Source organism: Danio aesculapii, chromosome 22 (assembly GCF_903798145.1).
Source record: "Danio aesculapii chromosome 22, fDanAes4.1, whole genome shotgun sequence".
NCBI classification, from domain to species: Eukaryota; Metazoa; Chordata; class Actinopteri; order Cypriniformes; family Danionidae; genus Danio; species Danio aesculapii.
The window spans coordinates 1,444,152-1,458,977 of NC_079456.1; the positions used below are offsets into that span (position 1 = coordinate 1,444,152).

The following is a 14,826-nucleotide window of genomic DNA, read 5'->3' on the forward strand; positions in this document are numbered from 1 at the left end:
AGTCCTAACAAACCGTTATCAAAAATAGCCGTTATCCCTAAACCGTTATGAAAATGAACGTTAACCATGTTTAAATTTTACCATGGTAACCACAAATCAACAATGGATTTGCTGCACATACTTTAACCATGAACTTTTTATTTTAAACTTGTCATACAAACAGTAGGCTAATAAATCAAAAAATAAAGTGGTTACTAAACTTTAACTATGGTTAATTTTCGTAACAACAAACAACTAACAGTAACAGTTTAAGCACAAATGATAAGAAAATAGTCTATTCGAGCAGAATAAGAGCTCAGAAAGAAAACGGACACTTTCAAGTTTCTAACTAACATTTCCCCCATGGATAATTAAGAAAACACGAATTATTGTCTTTTTAAATTAGTTAAATTATCACTTACCAGTGCGTCTGCGTTCAATACAAATCCTTGTGGAGTGCAGGAGGAAGCGCGCGGATTAACCGACGGTAATCCAATAACAGCTGAGGTGAGGCGCATGGCGGGAAGATCTCTGAGGGATAATTTACCACAGTGGTTTAAACAAGTCAAAATTGACAAGTTTAGATTAAAGTTGTAAACAAACATGGATTAATGTTTGTGCTTACCGTAAGTGCTAGCCTTTTGCGTTGGTCTTAATATTTATAAGTAATTTCGTGACGTGAAATATGACCACAGAATGTTTAAGATTGTTTTAATAATTAAATTTTTAATAACAAGTAAATACATTAATACAAACATGATGAAGAACGGTAAGGTTGTCCATAAAACAATGCAGAGTATGTGAAGAAATATATGGTCATATAAAGTTTGGTAATACATTTTTATTATTTAAAATAATCAAACAGTAAAATAAAATCACTGTAGATATGTTATTTAGTGTTGGCACATTTTAAAAATACATTATATAGCTGACACATGGAGTGTTTGCTTATGAAGTGTTTAATTGAGCTCATTGCAATATGAAGTTATTAAATTATTAGGATTCCTGTGAAATTGTAATTATTTTCAAATATTTCCAAAATGACGTTAAACAGAAAATCTTAGAAGAAAATTACTGTCTTGCAAACTATCTAATAATATTTCATGTACTGTCATCATGGCAAAGACAAAAGAAATGAGATATTTGCAATAAATTAAAACTTAAAATGCTTAAATTGTGTTGAAAACATCTCAGCACTTTGGAAAATAATCGAAATTCCACAGGAGGGCTAATGTATCTGCTTTGACCCTATATCAAAGTGCTTTAAAGCAAAACTATAATCACCTTAAAGTCACTTTATTATCCAGAAACATTTAGTGACAGACTATTAATCTATGTAGTTCACATTTGCAATTTAGGGAGATATACATATACATTTTTAGACAAAAGCAATCTTGATATATTGGAAATTGAGTGTTCATTTAATCAATTTAGTTATTAGAATAGTGTTGATATCTAGAAATCTGCATTATATGGTATTTAATACTTTTGGCTCATAAAACAGTCCTCACAGTTATGTTATTAGCTGTGTTTCCATCCATCAATTTTATATGCATTTTGGAATATCGCATAAAAAATGTTTCAATGGAAATAGCAAGATTTTGAAAACCCCAAAAATTCTGTGAACAACTGAGTAGGATAAACGTTTTATCTCATAAGAAAAAATGCTCATAAACTGTGATGTAAACAGCTGTAATGAGTAAAGTCTGCGCATACGCTTCATTAGTATCTGCGCTTCAGTGCTTATCAGATGATTTGTCAGATATAAATGTGTGTGTGAGGGTCTCTGCATCATTAAGGTTGGTTTGCAGATATAAATGTGTGTGTGAGGGTCTCTGCATCATTAATGTTGGTCTGCAGATATAAATGTGTGTGTGAGGGTCTTTGTGTCATTAATGTTGGTCTGCAGATATAAATGTGTGTGTGAGGGTCTCTGCATCATTAATGTTGGTTTGCAGATATAAATGTGTGTGTGAGGGTCTCTGCATCATTAATGTTGGTCTGCAGATATAAATGTGTGTGTGAGGGTCTTTGTGTCATTAATGTTGGTCTGCAGATATAAATGTGTGTGTGAGGGTCTCTGCATCATTAATGTTGGTTTGCAGATATAAATGTGTGTGTGAGGGTCTTTGAGTCATTAATGTTGGTCTGCAGATATAAATGTGTGTGTGAGGGTCTTTGCATCATTAATGTTGGTCTGCAGATATAAATGTGTGTGTGAGGGTCTTTGCGTCATTAATGTTGGTCTGCAGATATAAATGTGTGGTGTGAGGGTCTGCATCATTAATGTTGATCTGCAGATATAAATGTGTGTGTGAGGGTCTTTGCATCATTAATGTTGGTCTGCAGATATAAATGTGTGTGTGAGGGTCTTTGCATCATTAATGTTGGTCTGCAGATATAAATGTGTGTGTGAGGGTCTTTGCGTCATTAATGTTGGTCTGCAGATATAAATGTGTGTGTGAGGGTCTTTGCATCATTAATGTTGGTCTGCAGATATAAATGTGTGTGTGAGGGTCTTTGCGTCATTAATGTTGGTCTGCAGATATAAATGTGTGTGTGAGGGTCTTTGTGTCATTAATGTTGGTCTGCAGATATAAATGTGTGTGTGAGGGTCTTTGTGTCATTAATGTTGGTCTGCAGATATAAATGTGTGTGTGAGGGTCTTTGCGTCATTAATGTTGGTCTGCAGATATAAATGTGTGTGTGAGGGTCTTTGCGTCATTAATGTTGGTCTGCAGATATAAATGTGTGTGTGAGGGTCTGCATCATTAATGTTGATCTGCAGATATAAATGTGTGTGTGAGGGTCTTTGCATCATTAATGTTGGTCTGCAGATATAAATGTGTGTGTGAGGGTCTTTGCATCATTAATGTTGGTCTGCAGATATAAATGTGTGTGTGAGGGTCTTTGCGTCATTAATGTTGGTCTGCAGATATAAATGTGTGTGTGAGGGTCTTTGCGTCATTAATGTTGATCTGCAGATATAAATGTGTGTGTGAGGGTCTTTGCATCATTAATGTTGGTCTGCAGATATAAATGTGTGTGTGAGGGTCTTTGCATCATTAATGTTGGTCTGCAGATATAAATGTGTGTGTGAGGGTCTTTGTGTCATTAATGTTGGTCTGCAGATATAAATGTGTGTGTGAGGGGTCTTTGTGTCATTAATGTTGGTCTGCAGATATAAATGTGTGTGTGAGGGTCTTTGTGTCATTAATGTTGGTCTGCAGATATAAATGTGTGTGTGAGGGTCTTTGCATCATTAATGTTGGTCTGCAGATATAAATGTGTGTGTGAGGGTCTTTGTGTCATTAATGTTGATCTGCAGATATAAATGTGTGTGTGAGGGTGTTTGTATCATTAATGTTGGTCTGCAGATATAAATGTGTGTGTGAGGGTCTTTGTGTCATTAATGTTGGTCTGCAGATATAAATGTGTGTGTGAGGGTCTCTGCATCATTAATGTTGGTTTGCAGATATAAATGTGTGTGAGGGTCTTTGTGTCATTAATGTTGGTCTGCAGATATAAATGTGTGTGTGAGGGTCTCTGCGTCATTAATGTTGGTCTGCAGATATAAATGTGTGTGTGAGGGTCTTTGCGTCATTAATGTTGGTCTGCAGATATAAATGTGTGTGTGAGGGTCTTTGCATCATTAATGTTGGTCTGCAGATATAAATGTGTGTGTGAGGGTCTTTGCGTCATTAATGTTGGTCTGCAGATATAAATGTGTGTGTGAGGGTCTTTGCGTCATTAATGTTGGTCTGCAGATATAAATGTGTGTGTGAGGGTCTTTGCGTCATTAATGTTGGTCTGCAGATATAAATGTGTGTGTGAGGGTCTTTGCGTCATTAATGTTGGTCTGCAGATATAAATGTGTGTGTGAGGGTCTTTGCGTCATTAATGTTGGTCTGCAGATATAAATGTGTGTGTGAGGGTCTTTGTGTCATTAATGTTGGTCTGCAGATATAAATGTGTGTGTGAGGGTCTTTGTGTCATTAATGTTGGTCTGCAGATATAAATGTGTGTGTGAGGGTCTTTGTGTCATTAATGTTGGTCTGCAGATATAAATGTGTGTGTGAGGGTCTTTGCGTCATTAATGTTGATCTGCAGATATAAATGTGTGTGTGAGGGTCTTTGTATCATTAATGTTGGTCTGCAGATATAAATGTGTGTGTGAGGGTCTTTGTGTCATTAATGTTGATCTGCAGATATAAATGTGTGTGTGAGGGTGTTTGTATCATTAATGTTGGTCTGCAGATATAAATGTGTGTGTGAGGGTCTTTGTGTCATTAATGTTGATCTGCAGATATAAATGTGTGTGTGAGGGTCTTTGTGTCATTAATGTTGGTCTGCAGATATAAATGTGTGTGTGAGGGTCTTTGCGTCATTAATGTTGGTCTGCAGATATAAATGTGTGTGTGAGGGTGTTTGCATCATTAATGTTGGTCTGCAGATATAAATGTGTGTGTGAGGGTCTTTGTGTCATTAATGTTGGTCTGCAGATATAAATGTGTGTGTGAGGGTCTTTGTGTCATTAATGTTGGTCTGCAGATATAAATGTGTGTGTGAGGGTCTTTGCGTCATTAATGTTGGTCTGCAGATATAAATGTGTGTGTGAGGGTCTTTGCGTCATTAATGTTGATCTGCAGATATAAATGTGTGTGTGAGGGTCTGCATCATTAATGTTGATCTGCAGATATAAATGTGTGTGTGAGGGTCTTTGCATCATTAATGTTGGTCTGCAGATATAAATGTGTGTGTGAGGGTCTTTGCATCATTAATGTTGGTCTGCAGATATAAATGTGTGTGTGAGGGTCTTTGTGTCATTAATGTTGATCTGCAGATATAAATGTGTGTGTGAGGGTCTTTGTGTCATTAATGTTGGTCTGCAGATATAAATGTGTGTGTGAGGGTCTTTGCGTCATTAATGTTGGTCTGCAGATATAAATGTGTGTGTGAGGGTGTTTGCATCATTAATGTTGGTCTGCAGATATAAATGTGTGTGTGAGGGTCTTTGTGTCATTAATGTTGGTCTGCAGATATAAATGTGTGTGTGAGGGTCTTTGTGTCATTAATGTTGGTCTGCAGATATAAATGTGTGTGTGAGGGTCTTTGCGTCATTAATGTTGGTCTGCAGATATAAATGTGTGTGTGAGGGTCTTTGCGTCATTAATGTTGATCTGCAGATATAAATGTGTGTGTGAGGGTCTGCATCATTAATGTTGATCTGCAGATATAAATGTGTGTGTGAGGGTCTTTGCATCATTAATGTTGGTCTGCAGATATAAATGTGTGTGTGAGGGTCTTTGCATCATTAATGTTGGTCTGCAGATATAAATGTGTGTGTGAGGGTCTTTGCGTCATTAATGTTGGTCTGCAGATATAAATGTGTGTGTGAGGGTCTTTGTGTCATTAATGTTGATCTGCAGATATAAATGTGTGTGTGAGGGTCTTTGTGTCATTAATGTTGGTCTGCAGATATAAATGTGTGTGTGAGGGTGTTTGTGTCATTAATGTTGGTCTGCAGATATAAATGTGTGTGTGAGGGTCTTTGTGTCATTAATGTTGGTCTGCAGATATAAATGTGTGTGTGAGGGGTCTTTGCGTCATTAATGTTGGTCTGCAGATATAAATGTGTGTGTGAGGGTCTTTGTGTCATTAATGTTGGTCTGCAGATATAAATGTGTGTGTGAGGGTCTTTGTGTCATTAATGTTGGTCTGCAGATATAAATGTGTGTGTGAGGGTCTTTGTGTCATTAATGTTGGTCTGCAGATATAAATGTGTGTGTGAGGGTCTTTGCGTCATTAATGTTGGTCTGCAGATATAAATGTGTGTGTGAGGGTCTTTGCATCATTAATGTTGGTCTGCAGATATAAATGTGTGTGTGAGGGTCTTTGTGTCATTAATGTTGGTCTGCAGATATAAATGTGTGTGTGAGGGTCTTTGCGTCATTAATGTTGGTCTGCAGATATAAATGTGTGTGTGATGGTCTTTGTGTCATTAATGTTGATCTGCAGATATAAATGTGTGTGTGAGGGTGTTTGTATCATTAATGTTGGTCTGCAGATATAAATGTGTGTGTGAGGGTCTTTGTGTCATTAATGTTGATCTGCAGATATAAATGTGTGTGTGAGGGTCTTTGTGTCATTAATGTTGGTCTGCAGATATAAATGTGTGTGTGAGGGTCTTTGTGTCATTAATGTTGATCTGCAGATATAAATGTGTGTGTGAGGGTGTTTGTATCATTAATGTTGGTCTGCAGATATAAATGTGTGTGTGAGGGTCTTTGTGTCATTAATGTTGGTCTGCAGATATAAATGTGTGTGTGAGGGTCTTTGTGTCATTAATGTTGGTCTGCAGATATAAATGTGTGTGTGAGGGTCTTTGTGTCATTAATGTTGGTCTGCAGATATAAATGTGTGTGTGAGGGTCTTTGCATCATTAATGTTGGTCTGCAGATATAAATGTGTGTGTGAGGGTGTTTGTATCATTAATGTTGGTCTGCAGATATAAATGTGTGTGTGAGGGTCTTTGTGTCATTAATGTTGGTCTGCAGATATAAATGTGTGTGTGAGGGTCTTTGTGTCATTAATGTTGGTCTGCAGATATAAATGTGTGTGTGAGGGTCTTTGCATCATTAATGTTGGTCTGCAGATATAAATGTGTGTGTGAGGGTCTTTGTGTCATTAATGTTGGTCTGCAGATCTCCATGTTTCCAGCTCTCCATTGTTGCAGATGTGAAATGTTGTTGTGCTGATTGTAAAAGTCCTCCGTCCTCTGTCAGTCCGTCATCACAGTGCTTCAGTATTTTTATTCTTCTATTATTATTCCCTCCAGAACTGTCTTGAGCATCTGTCTGTGCTCCCGTCTCACACCTCCAAAAGCCACCGCATTCACAGCGTTCAATGCGTTTGGTCTTCTGAGGCGCAGCTCATTTATTAGAGGAGAATATCAACAGTGCAGCAGACTCCACTCCTCTGATGATTATTTGCTCCAGTTTATCAGCAAGTGATGATTTTCTTCTCTATGACTCATTGGATGGAAACGCTGCTGTATTCGCGAATGTTTTATGTGATATTCCAGTTTGTGCGTGAATCTAATTCTCGTCTTCGGATGGAAACACAGCTAATGTCTTTGATGAAGGTTAGACGTGGCAGTGTGTAATGTCTGCATGAGACGTCTCCATCTTCTTCTTTCTGAGCACACATTGTCCTTTATGTTCATTAAGTATGGCTGCTGATTTTCTTTCCAGCTCTTCCAGATCCAGATGAAGGGCCGCTGCCATCTCAGTCTTCGTCACAGACACAAAGCGCCAGTCGCTGGCCAGACTCTCTAGACCTCCAGAGATCAGAACCTAAAGAACCAAACCAGTGGTCTCATTTATAAATGTGTGTACACCACTTCCCACACAAAAGTTGTGATCTATAAAAAACAAACTTGACTGGAGATCGTGCGCCGCTGTAAGTAAACTAAGTAAACATTTAAATTAAGTTTTGACTTAATTAAACCCTTTTAAATCATCACATGAGCTTTATTATCATCATCATCATCATTTTCATCCGCTTATCCGGGGCCAGGTCGCGGGGGCAGTCTTAGGAGAGAACCCCAGACTTCACTCTCCCCAGACACTTCCTCCAGCTCCTCCGGGGGATCCCGAGGCGTTCCCAGGCCAGCCGAGAGACATAGTCCCTCCAGCGTGTCCTGGGTCTTCCCCAAGGCCGCCTCCCAGCGGGACATGCCTGAACACCTCCCTAGGTAGGCGTCCTGGAGGCATCGAAACAGATGCCCGAGCCACCTGAGCTGACTTCTCTCGATGTGGAGGAGCAGCGGCTCTACTCCAAGCTCCTCCCGGGTGACAGAGCTCCTCACCCTGTCTATAAGGTTATGCCCTGCCACCCTATAAAGGAAACTCATTTCAGCCGCTTGTATCCGAGATCTTGTGCTTTCGGTCATGACCCAAAGCTCATGACCTCACTCCTCCATGGACCGCCACTTTATCATGGTGGAGGGGTTTGAGTGCCTGAGTGATCCTAAGAGCTATGTTTTCGGGGGCTAATGCCCCTGGTAGGGTCTCCCAAGGCAAAAGGTCTTAGGTAACAGGTCAGACTAAGTGCGGTTCAAAAACCCCTTATGAACTCCATTACATCGAGGACCGTGACGTCGCCTGGTATGGCGCAGCCGGGGCCCCACCCTGGAGCCAGGCCTGGGGTTGGGGCTTGTATGCGAGCGCCTGGTGGCCGGGTTTTTTCCCACGGAACCTGGCCGGGCTTAGCCTGAAGCAGCGACGTGGGACCATCCACCTGCGGGCCCACCACCTACAGGGGGAGTCATAAGGGGCTGGTGCATTGTGGAACGGGTGGTGGTCAAAGGTTAGGACCAAGACAACCCGATCATCAAGCACATGAGCTATAATTATTACTAAATACAGTACAGTTTATTCTGTTGTATGTTCACTTTTAAGAAGGTGTCTATGCAAATTTTAGAAATCAGGCCCCTGGTGAATGTGTGAAAGATAAGGACGGGTTAATGATTCGCTGACGCCCATGAAGGTTTTCCCTTACCTCCATGATGAGGAACTCTGCTGCGTTCGCTGGACCATACTGTCTGGACGCACTGGTGTATGCTGGGAAATGTGGTTCACATCTACTGGACAGAGAGAATAGCTTGTTGTTACCACCAAATTCACAGTTTTGTTTCTCACTTGTGTATAATTCAGTTATTGTTTTGATGCTGTTTACTTTCGGTGGTGTTGTTGATATTAGTAGTGTTGGTAGTAGTGCTGCTGGTTTTGGTGTTGTTAATGTTGTTATTAATTTTGTTGTTGTTGGCGTTTTGCTATTTTCTGTTCATGTGTGCCCGCCTCTGTTGTTAGGGTTGTTTTGTTGTTGTTGTTTTTAATAGTGTTGTTGGTGTTTTGTAGTTTTGTGTTCACCTGTGTCCACCTCTGTTGTTGTTGGTGGGGTTGTTTGTGTTGTTGTTTTTAATAGTGTTGTTGGTGTTTTGTTGTTGTGTTCACCTGTGTCCACATCTGTTGTTGTTGGTGGTGTTGTTTGTGTTGTTGTTGTTGTTTTTAATAGTGTTGTGGGTGTTTTGTTGTTTTGTGTTCACCTGTGCCGCCTCTGTTGTTGTTATTGATGTTGTTTGTGTTGTTGTTGTTTTTAATAGTGTTGTTGGTGTTTTTTTTAATAGTTTTGTGGGTGTTTTGTTGTTTTGTGTTCACCTGTGCCGCCTCTGTTGTTGTTTTTGGTGTTGGTGTTTTGATGTTTTATGTTGGTAGTTTTGGTGTTGTTAATGTTGTTTTTAATTGTGTTGTTGGTGTTGTTTTAATAGTTTTGTCAGTGTTTTGTGTTCACCTGTGCCGCCTCTGTTGTTGTTTTTGGTGTTGGTGTCTGTTGTTGTTCATGTTGGTCGTTTTGGTGTTGTTAATGTTGTTTTTAATAGTGTTGTTGGTGTTTTGTTGTTTTGTGTTCACCTGTGTCCGCCTCTGGTGTTGTTTTTGGTGTTGGTGTTTTGATGTTTTATGTTGGTAGTTTTGGTGTTGTTAATGTTGTTTTTAATAGTGTTGTTGGTGTTTTTTTAATAGTGTTGTTGGTGTTTTGTTGTTTTATGTTCACCTGTGTCTGCCCCTGTTGTTGTTGTTGTTGTTTGTGTTGTTTTTAATGTGTTGTTGGTGTTTTGTTATTTTTTTTAATTCAGCTGTGTCTGCCTCTGTTGTTGTTGGTGTTGTTGTTTGTGTTGTTGTTTTTAATAGTGTTGTTGGTGTTTTGTTGTTTTATGTTCACCTGTGTCTGCCTCTGTTGTTGTTGTTGTTGTTGCTTGTGTTGTTTTAAATGTGTTGTTGGTGTCTCGTCGTTTTACATTCACCTGCGTCTGCCTGTGTTGGTGTTGTTTGTGTCGTTTTTAATGCGTTGTTGGTGTCTCGTTGTTTTACATTCACCTGTGTCTGCCTCTGTTGGTGTTGTTTTTGTTGTTTTTAATGTGTTAGTGGTGTCTCGTTTTACATTCACCTCTGTCTGCCTTCGTGGTTGTTGGTGTTATTATTGGTGTTGGTGTCAGAATTGTTGTTTATGTTGGTCGTTTCGGTGTTCTTTATGTTGTTTTTAATAGTGTTGTTGTTGCAATGTTTTTCATGATGGTGGTGTTGGTGTTCATAATGTTGTGTTTAACAGTGTTGTTGGTGTTTTGTTGTTTTATGTTGGTAGTTTTGGTGTTGTTAATGTTGTTTTTAATAGTGTTGTTGGTTTTTTTTGTAATAGTGTTGTTGGTGTTTTGTTGTTTTGTGTTCACCTGTGCCGCCTCTGTTGTTGTTTTTGGTGTTGATGTTTTGATGTTTTATGTTGGTAGTTTTGGTGTTGTTAATGTTGTTTTTAATTGTGTTGTTGGTGTTGTTTTAATAGTTTTGTCAGTGTTTTGTTGTTTTGTGTTCACCTGTGTCCGCCTCTGTTGTTGTTTTTACTGTTGGTGTCTGTTGTTGTTCATGTTGGTAGTTTTGGTGTTGTTAATGTTGTTTTTAATTGTGTTGTTGGTGTTGTTTTAATAGTTTTGTCAGTGTTTTGTTGTTTTGTGTTCACCTGTGTCCGCCTCTGTTGTTGTTTTTGGTGTTGGTGTCTGTTGTTGTTCATGCTGGTCGTTTTGGTGTTGTTAATGTTGTTTTTAATAGTGTTGTGGGTGTTTTGTTATTTGTGTTCACCTGTGTCGGCCTCTGTTGTTGTTTTTGGTGTTGGTGTGTGTTGTTGTTAATGTTGGTCGTTTTGGTGTTGTTAATGTTGTTTTTAATAGTGTTGTTGGTGTTTTGTTGTTTTGTGTTCACCTGTGTCCGCCTCTGTTGTTGTTTTTGGTGTTGGTGTCTGTTGTTGTTCATGCTGGTCGTTTTGGTGTTGTTAATGTTGTTTTTAATAGTGTTGTGGGTGTAGTTTGTGTTGCTTTTATTTGTGTTGTTGGTGTCTGTTGTTGTTTTATGTTGGTAGTTTTGGTGTTGTTAATGTTGTTTTTAATAGTGTTTTTGGTGTTTTTTTAATAGTGTTGTGGGTGTTTTGTTGTTTTGTGTTCACCTGTGTCTGCCTCTGTTGTTGTTTTTGGTGTTGGTGTCTGTTGTTGTTCATGTTGGTCGTTTTGGTGTTGTTAATGTTGTTTTTAATTGTGTTGTTAATGTTGTTTTTAATAGTGTTGTGGGTGTTGTTTGTGTTGCTTTTATTTGTGTTGTTGGTGTCTGGTGTTGTTTTATGTTGGTAGTTTTGGTGTTGTTAATGTTGTTTTTAATAGTGTTGTTGGTGTTTTGTTGTTTTGTGTTCACCTGTGTCCGCCTCTGTTGTTGTTTTTGGTGTTGGTGTCTGTTGTTGTTCATGTTGGTCGTTTTGGTGTTGTTAATGTTGTTTTTAATAGTGTTGTGGGTGTTGTTTGTGTTGCTTTTATTTGTGTTGTTGGTGTCTGGTGTTGTTTTATGTTGGTAGTTTTGGTGTTGTTAATGTTGTTTTTAATAGTGTTGTGGGTGTTTTGTTGTTTTGTGTTCACCTGTGTCCGCCTCTGTTGTTGTTTTTGGTGTTGGTGTCTGGTGTTGTTTTATGTTGGTAGTTTTGGTGTTGTTGATGTTGTTTTTAATAGTGTTGTTGGTGTTTTTTTAATAGTGTTGTTGGTGTTTTGTTGTTTTGTGTTCACCTGTGTCTGCCTCTGTTACTGTTGTTGGTGTTGTTGTTATTGTTGTTGGCATGGTAACTGGCGTATGTGGTCTCCGTTCTGTCCGCTCTGCTGTCTGCAAGCTGTAGGGGTCTCTGGCTGGTCACCTGTGCAGTCCCAGTTCCTCTCTCCATGCTGAACGGATCCACATGGTTTCCAAACAGACCTCCAGTGCGCTGTTGAAGATGAGAACAGAGAGAGATAAATGAGACGCTGCTGCCTTTCTCCATCACCCCATCATCTCTGATCTCCACCCACCCTGTAGATGCCCTCCTCTCCGGACTCCTCCATCGCTCTGTCCATCTCCTCATCATTCAGGAGGTCTCCAGAAATGGCCCTCTGGAGTTCAGAAGCCGCCTCCTCCTCGATGCTCCTCAGACCCGCCTGGAGAAACACAGGTCAGAGCCCAAACTATAACTATAATAATATCATAATATTATAAAACATGTTTTTAAAGCTGCAAGAGCTTTATTCTGATTGTCTGTTTGGCTATTGTCAGATATTGTAGATTAGAGTTATTTCACAGCTACAACACAGTCAAAATCACATCAAAACACAACAGAAGTAGGAGGAGGAGATGTGGAGGAAACTAGTGCTACACACAGGAGCAGTTTGAGCAGGACAAATGCCTGACGAATAAAGCCTCAAATCCAACATCTCAACAGTGGATTTAGCATTGGAAACCAGAGTATAACCAGAATAATGCACTACAGGCTGTCGAATGATTAGGAAATAATGCACTTCTGAGGTTTTTAATAACTCAGTGGCCCAAAGTCAATTATTCCTAATTTAATACTAGTCTTTTATAAAGAGCATTGAAAAAAATGGCTAATTTGGTCCAAAAAATGTTAGATTATTCATTTCCTACAACGAATTTATGTCTGACCTGGATCTCTGTGGTGTTTTTATTCTTCTTGTTCGGTCGGTATCCGTAATACTCCTCCTGTCTCTTCATGAACTTCCGGAAGTGGTCCTGGATCAGAAACGTGGCGTAGAACTTGCCCACTGTCACCTCGTCATCTGTGATTCAGGCCACGTTTGATCATGGTAATGTTATAGCACATTATTAATGTGTTCTTTGTATTTCAGGTTTATTTAAGGCAGATCTCACCTCCGAGTGCTGGAATGACCTGGTCGAGCAGTTTCATACTGGTGCGTTTCCAGATCTTCTTAATAATCGCACGCAGCTCTTCATTCGCCTGCTCGAAATTACCTGACGAGTGAAAATATCAGGCTTTAATATGCAGCCATTAAAGTGTAATTTGGTGCAACAATAGTCCATACAGCAAAGAAACTGTCTGTCATATTTAAAACGAGAATCATTTGATGACGGACTCTAATCAGGGATTATCGTTTGGCCCGAATATTTGATTTGTCAGTCGAAATTCTTTGAGCTTTGTTGTATAAAGTCACTTTTGCACATTTTAAATTGGAAGACACATCAATACTGTGATGAATGATCATTAATCTAGAAAATTACACGTATTATTACAACAAAATGGCATGCTTAGAGATTTTAATTAGAAAAACTTTCCTTGTAAAATGAATTACCTTTGTTTTGATCATACTTTTAAAAAAAAATCAAGAAGATTTTACTGTAAGATCTCATTTGTTTACATTCATTTTCCTTTGGCTTAGTCCCTTATTTATTATGGGTCGCCACAGTGGAATGACCTGCCAACTATTCTGGCATATGTTTTACGCAGCAGATGCCCTTCCAGCCACAACCCAGTACTGGGAAACACCCATACACACTCATACACACACATACTCATACACTACAGCCAATTTAGTTAATCAATTCCCCTATAGCGCACGTGTTTGGACTGTGGGGGACACCGGAGCACCCAGAGTAAACCTACGCCAACATGCAAACTCCACACCGAAACACCAACTGACCCAGACTTGAACCAGTGACCTTCTTGCTGTGGGATGACAGTGCTAACCACTGAGCCACCTATTTGTTGACATTATAACATTGTATTTCCTAACACAAAGCAGCCAAATTCAATAAATAATATGCCGTTACTATATGTAGTTAATTATTGGTATGTAACAGAAGAAACAATACTGTGTAGTATTAACAAGCATCATTTTAACAGCATATCAGAAGAATTAAATATGGCCTCAAACCTTCAGTTTTAATTTTCAGTCCCGTTCTGACCAGAGCGAAGAGTGTGGCGTTAAACGTTACGGTTCCGTCGCTGTTCAAGGGCATATTCATGGAAATCAGTCTCTGCAAACAAACACAAGGTTAAAAGTGCTTTATCTCTTAAAACAGCACGGTGTTAAACACTTTTATACAACTATACGGGTAGCGAATGCTTGATTCTGATTGGCTGATGAGCATTCTACGGCGTGTTGTTATTTTCAGATAAATGCATAGATAAAGTAGTTCCGGCAGGGTTTTTGAGCATCACTGCACTGCTTAATCTCTTCACGATAATTAAATTCAACAATAATTTATGTAAAAACTGAAGAATAGTGTGTGTTCAGGAGATCAACACTGCCACTAGATGGTGCCATTAAGGCGAACTATTCAAAGCGAAAGTGAAAGTGAAAAAAACCCTGTTATTTAAGTGAAGTTTCATAAACTAATTTCGAGAGGAGCAGGTGATATGATTGAGCACGACTGGCCGCTCATCTGTAATCAGTAATAATGCAATCAGAGTGATTCTAGTTTACTATAAATGGATCATTTTCTTCCTACTGCTCTATCTTCGTTTGGAAGAATCCCCCCTTCCACCCCATCTCCTCCTTTTCCTCCCTTTTCTAAAGGGGGAGCTCTCGAGACCTACCTGATCTCGGATCTCCTGATATGCTTATCGACCGGGCGGCAGCCCTGGGCTCAAATATCTCAGAGCTCAGGGTTCTCTCCTGGGACAGCATGCCAAACCTGCTTTAACACCAAGCATATCTAAGTGGGAACTCTTGAAAAGTGATTTCTTACCTTGGATGTTCATAGTGCATCCTTGATGTGTGTGCTAAAGAACTACATAATAAGACTGCATTGTGTAATCTTATGCTATAGAGCTGTTGAATGCTTCTGATGAGCTGTTATTTTCAGATAAATGCTCAGCTAAAGTAGTTCCGGCAGGTTTTGAGTGCATTACAGCTGCATATCACTCCGCTGAATGATTAGAGTTATTTCACAGCTACAACAGTCAGAAATC

The 14,826-nt window shown here is 39.2% G+C and overlaps 1 protein-coding gene across 2 annotated transcripts in view; it reads right to left on the reverse strand.

Annotated features, from left to right (window-relative positions):
• Positions 1–5,591: 5,591 nt before the first annotated feature.
• LOC130215536 (dihydropyridine-sensitive L-type skeletal muscle calcium channel subunit alpha-1-like) overlaps positions 5,592–14,826 on the reverse strand; it is a 64,383-nt gene continuing 55,148 nt past the window's right edge. Inside the window, exons 37-43 of one of the 2 annotated variants that reach the window (XM_056447362.1) lie at positions 13,787–13,889; positions 12,765–12,866; positions 12,540–12,673; positions 11,912–12,037; positions 11,636–11,829; positions 8,542–8,626; positions 5,592–7,334 (exon numbers count right to left, since the gene is read on the reverse strand). In XM_056447362.1, the coding sequence (XP_056303337.1) occupies positions 7,125–7,334; positions 8,542–8,626; positions 11,636–11,829; positions 11,912–12,037; positions 12,540–12,673; positions 12,765–12,866; positions 13,787–13,889 (954 nt within the window). In that variant the 3' untranslated portion in view covers positions 5,592–7,124. The remainder of the gene's footprint in view (positions 7,335–8,541; positions 8,627–11,635; positions 11,830–11,911; positions 12,038–12,539; positions 12,674–12,764; positions 12,867–13,786; positions 13,890–14,826) is intronic. The other variant, XM_056447363.1, reaches the window with a different exon arrangement.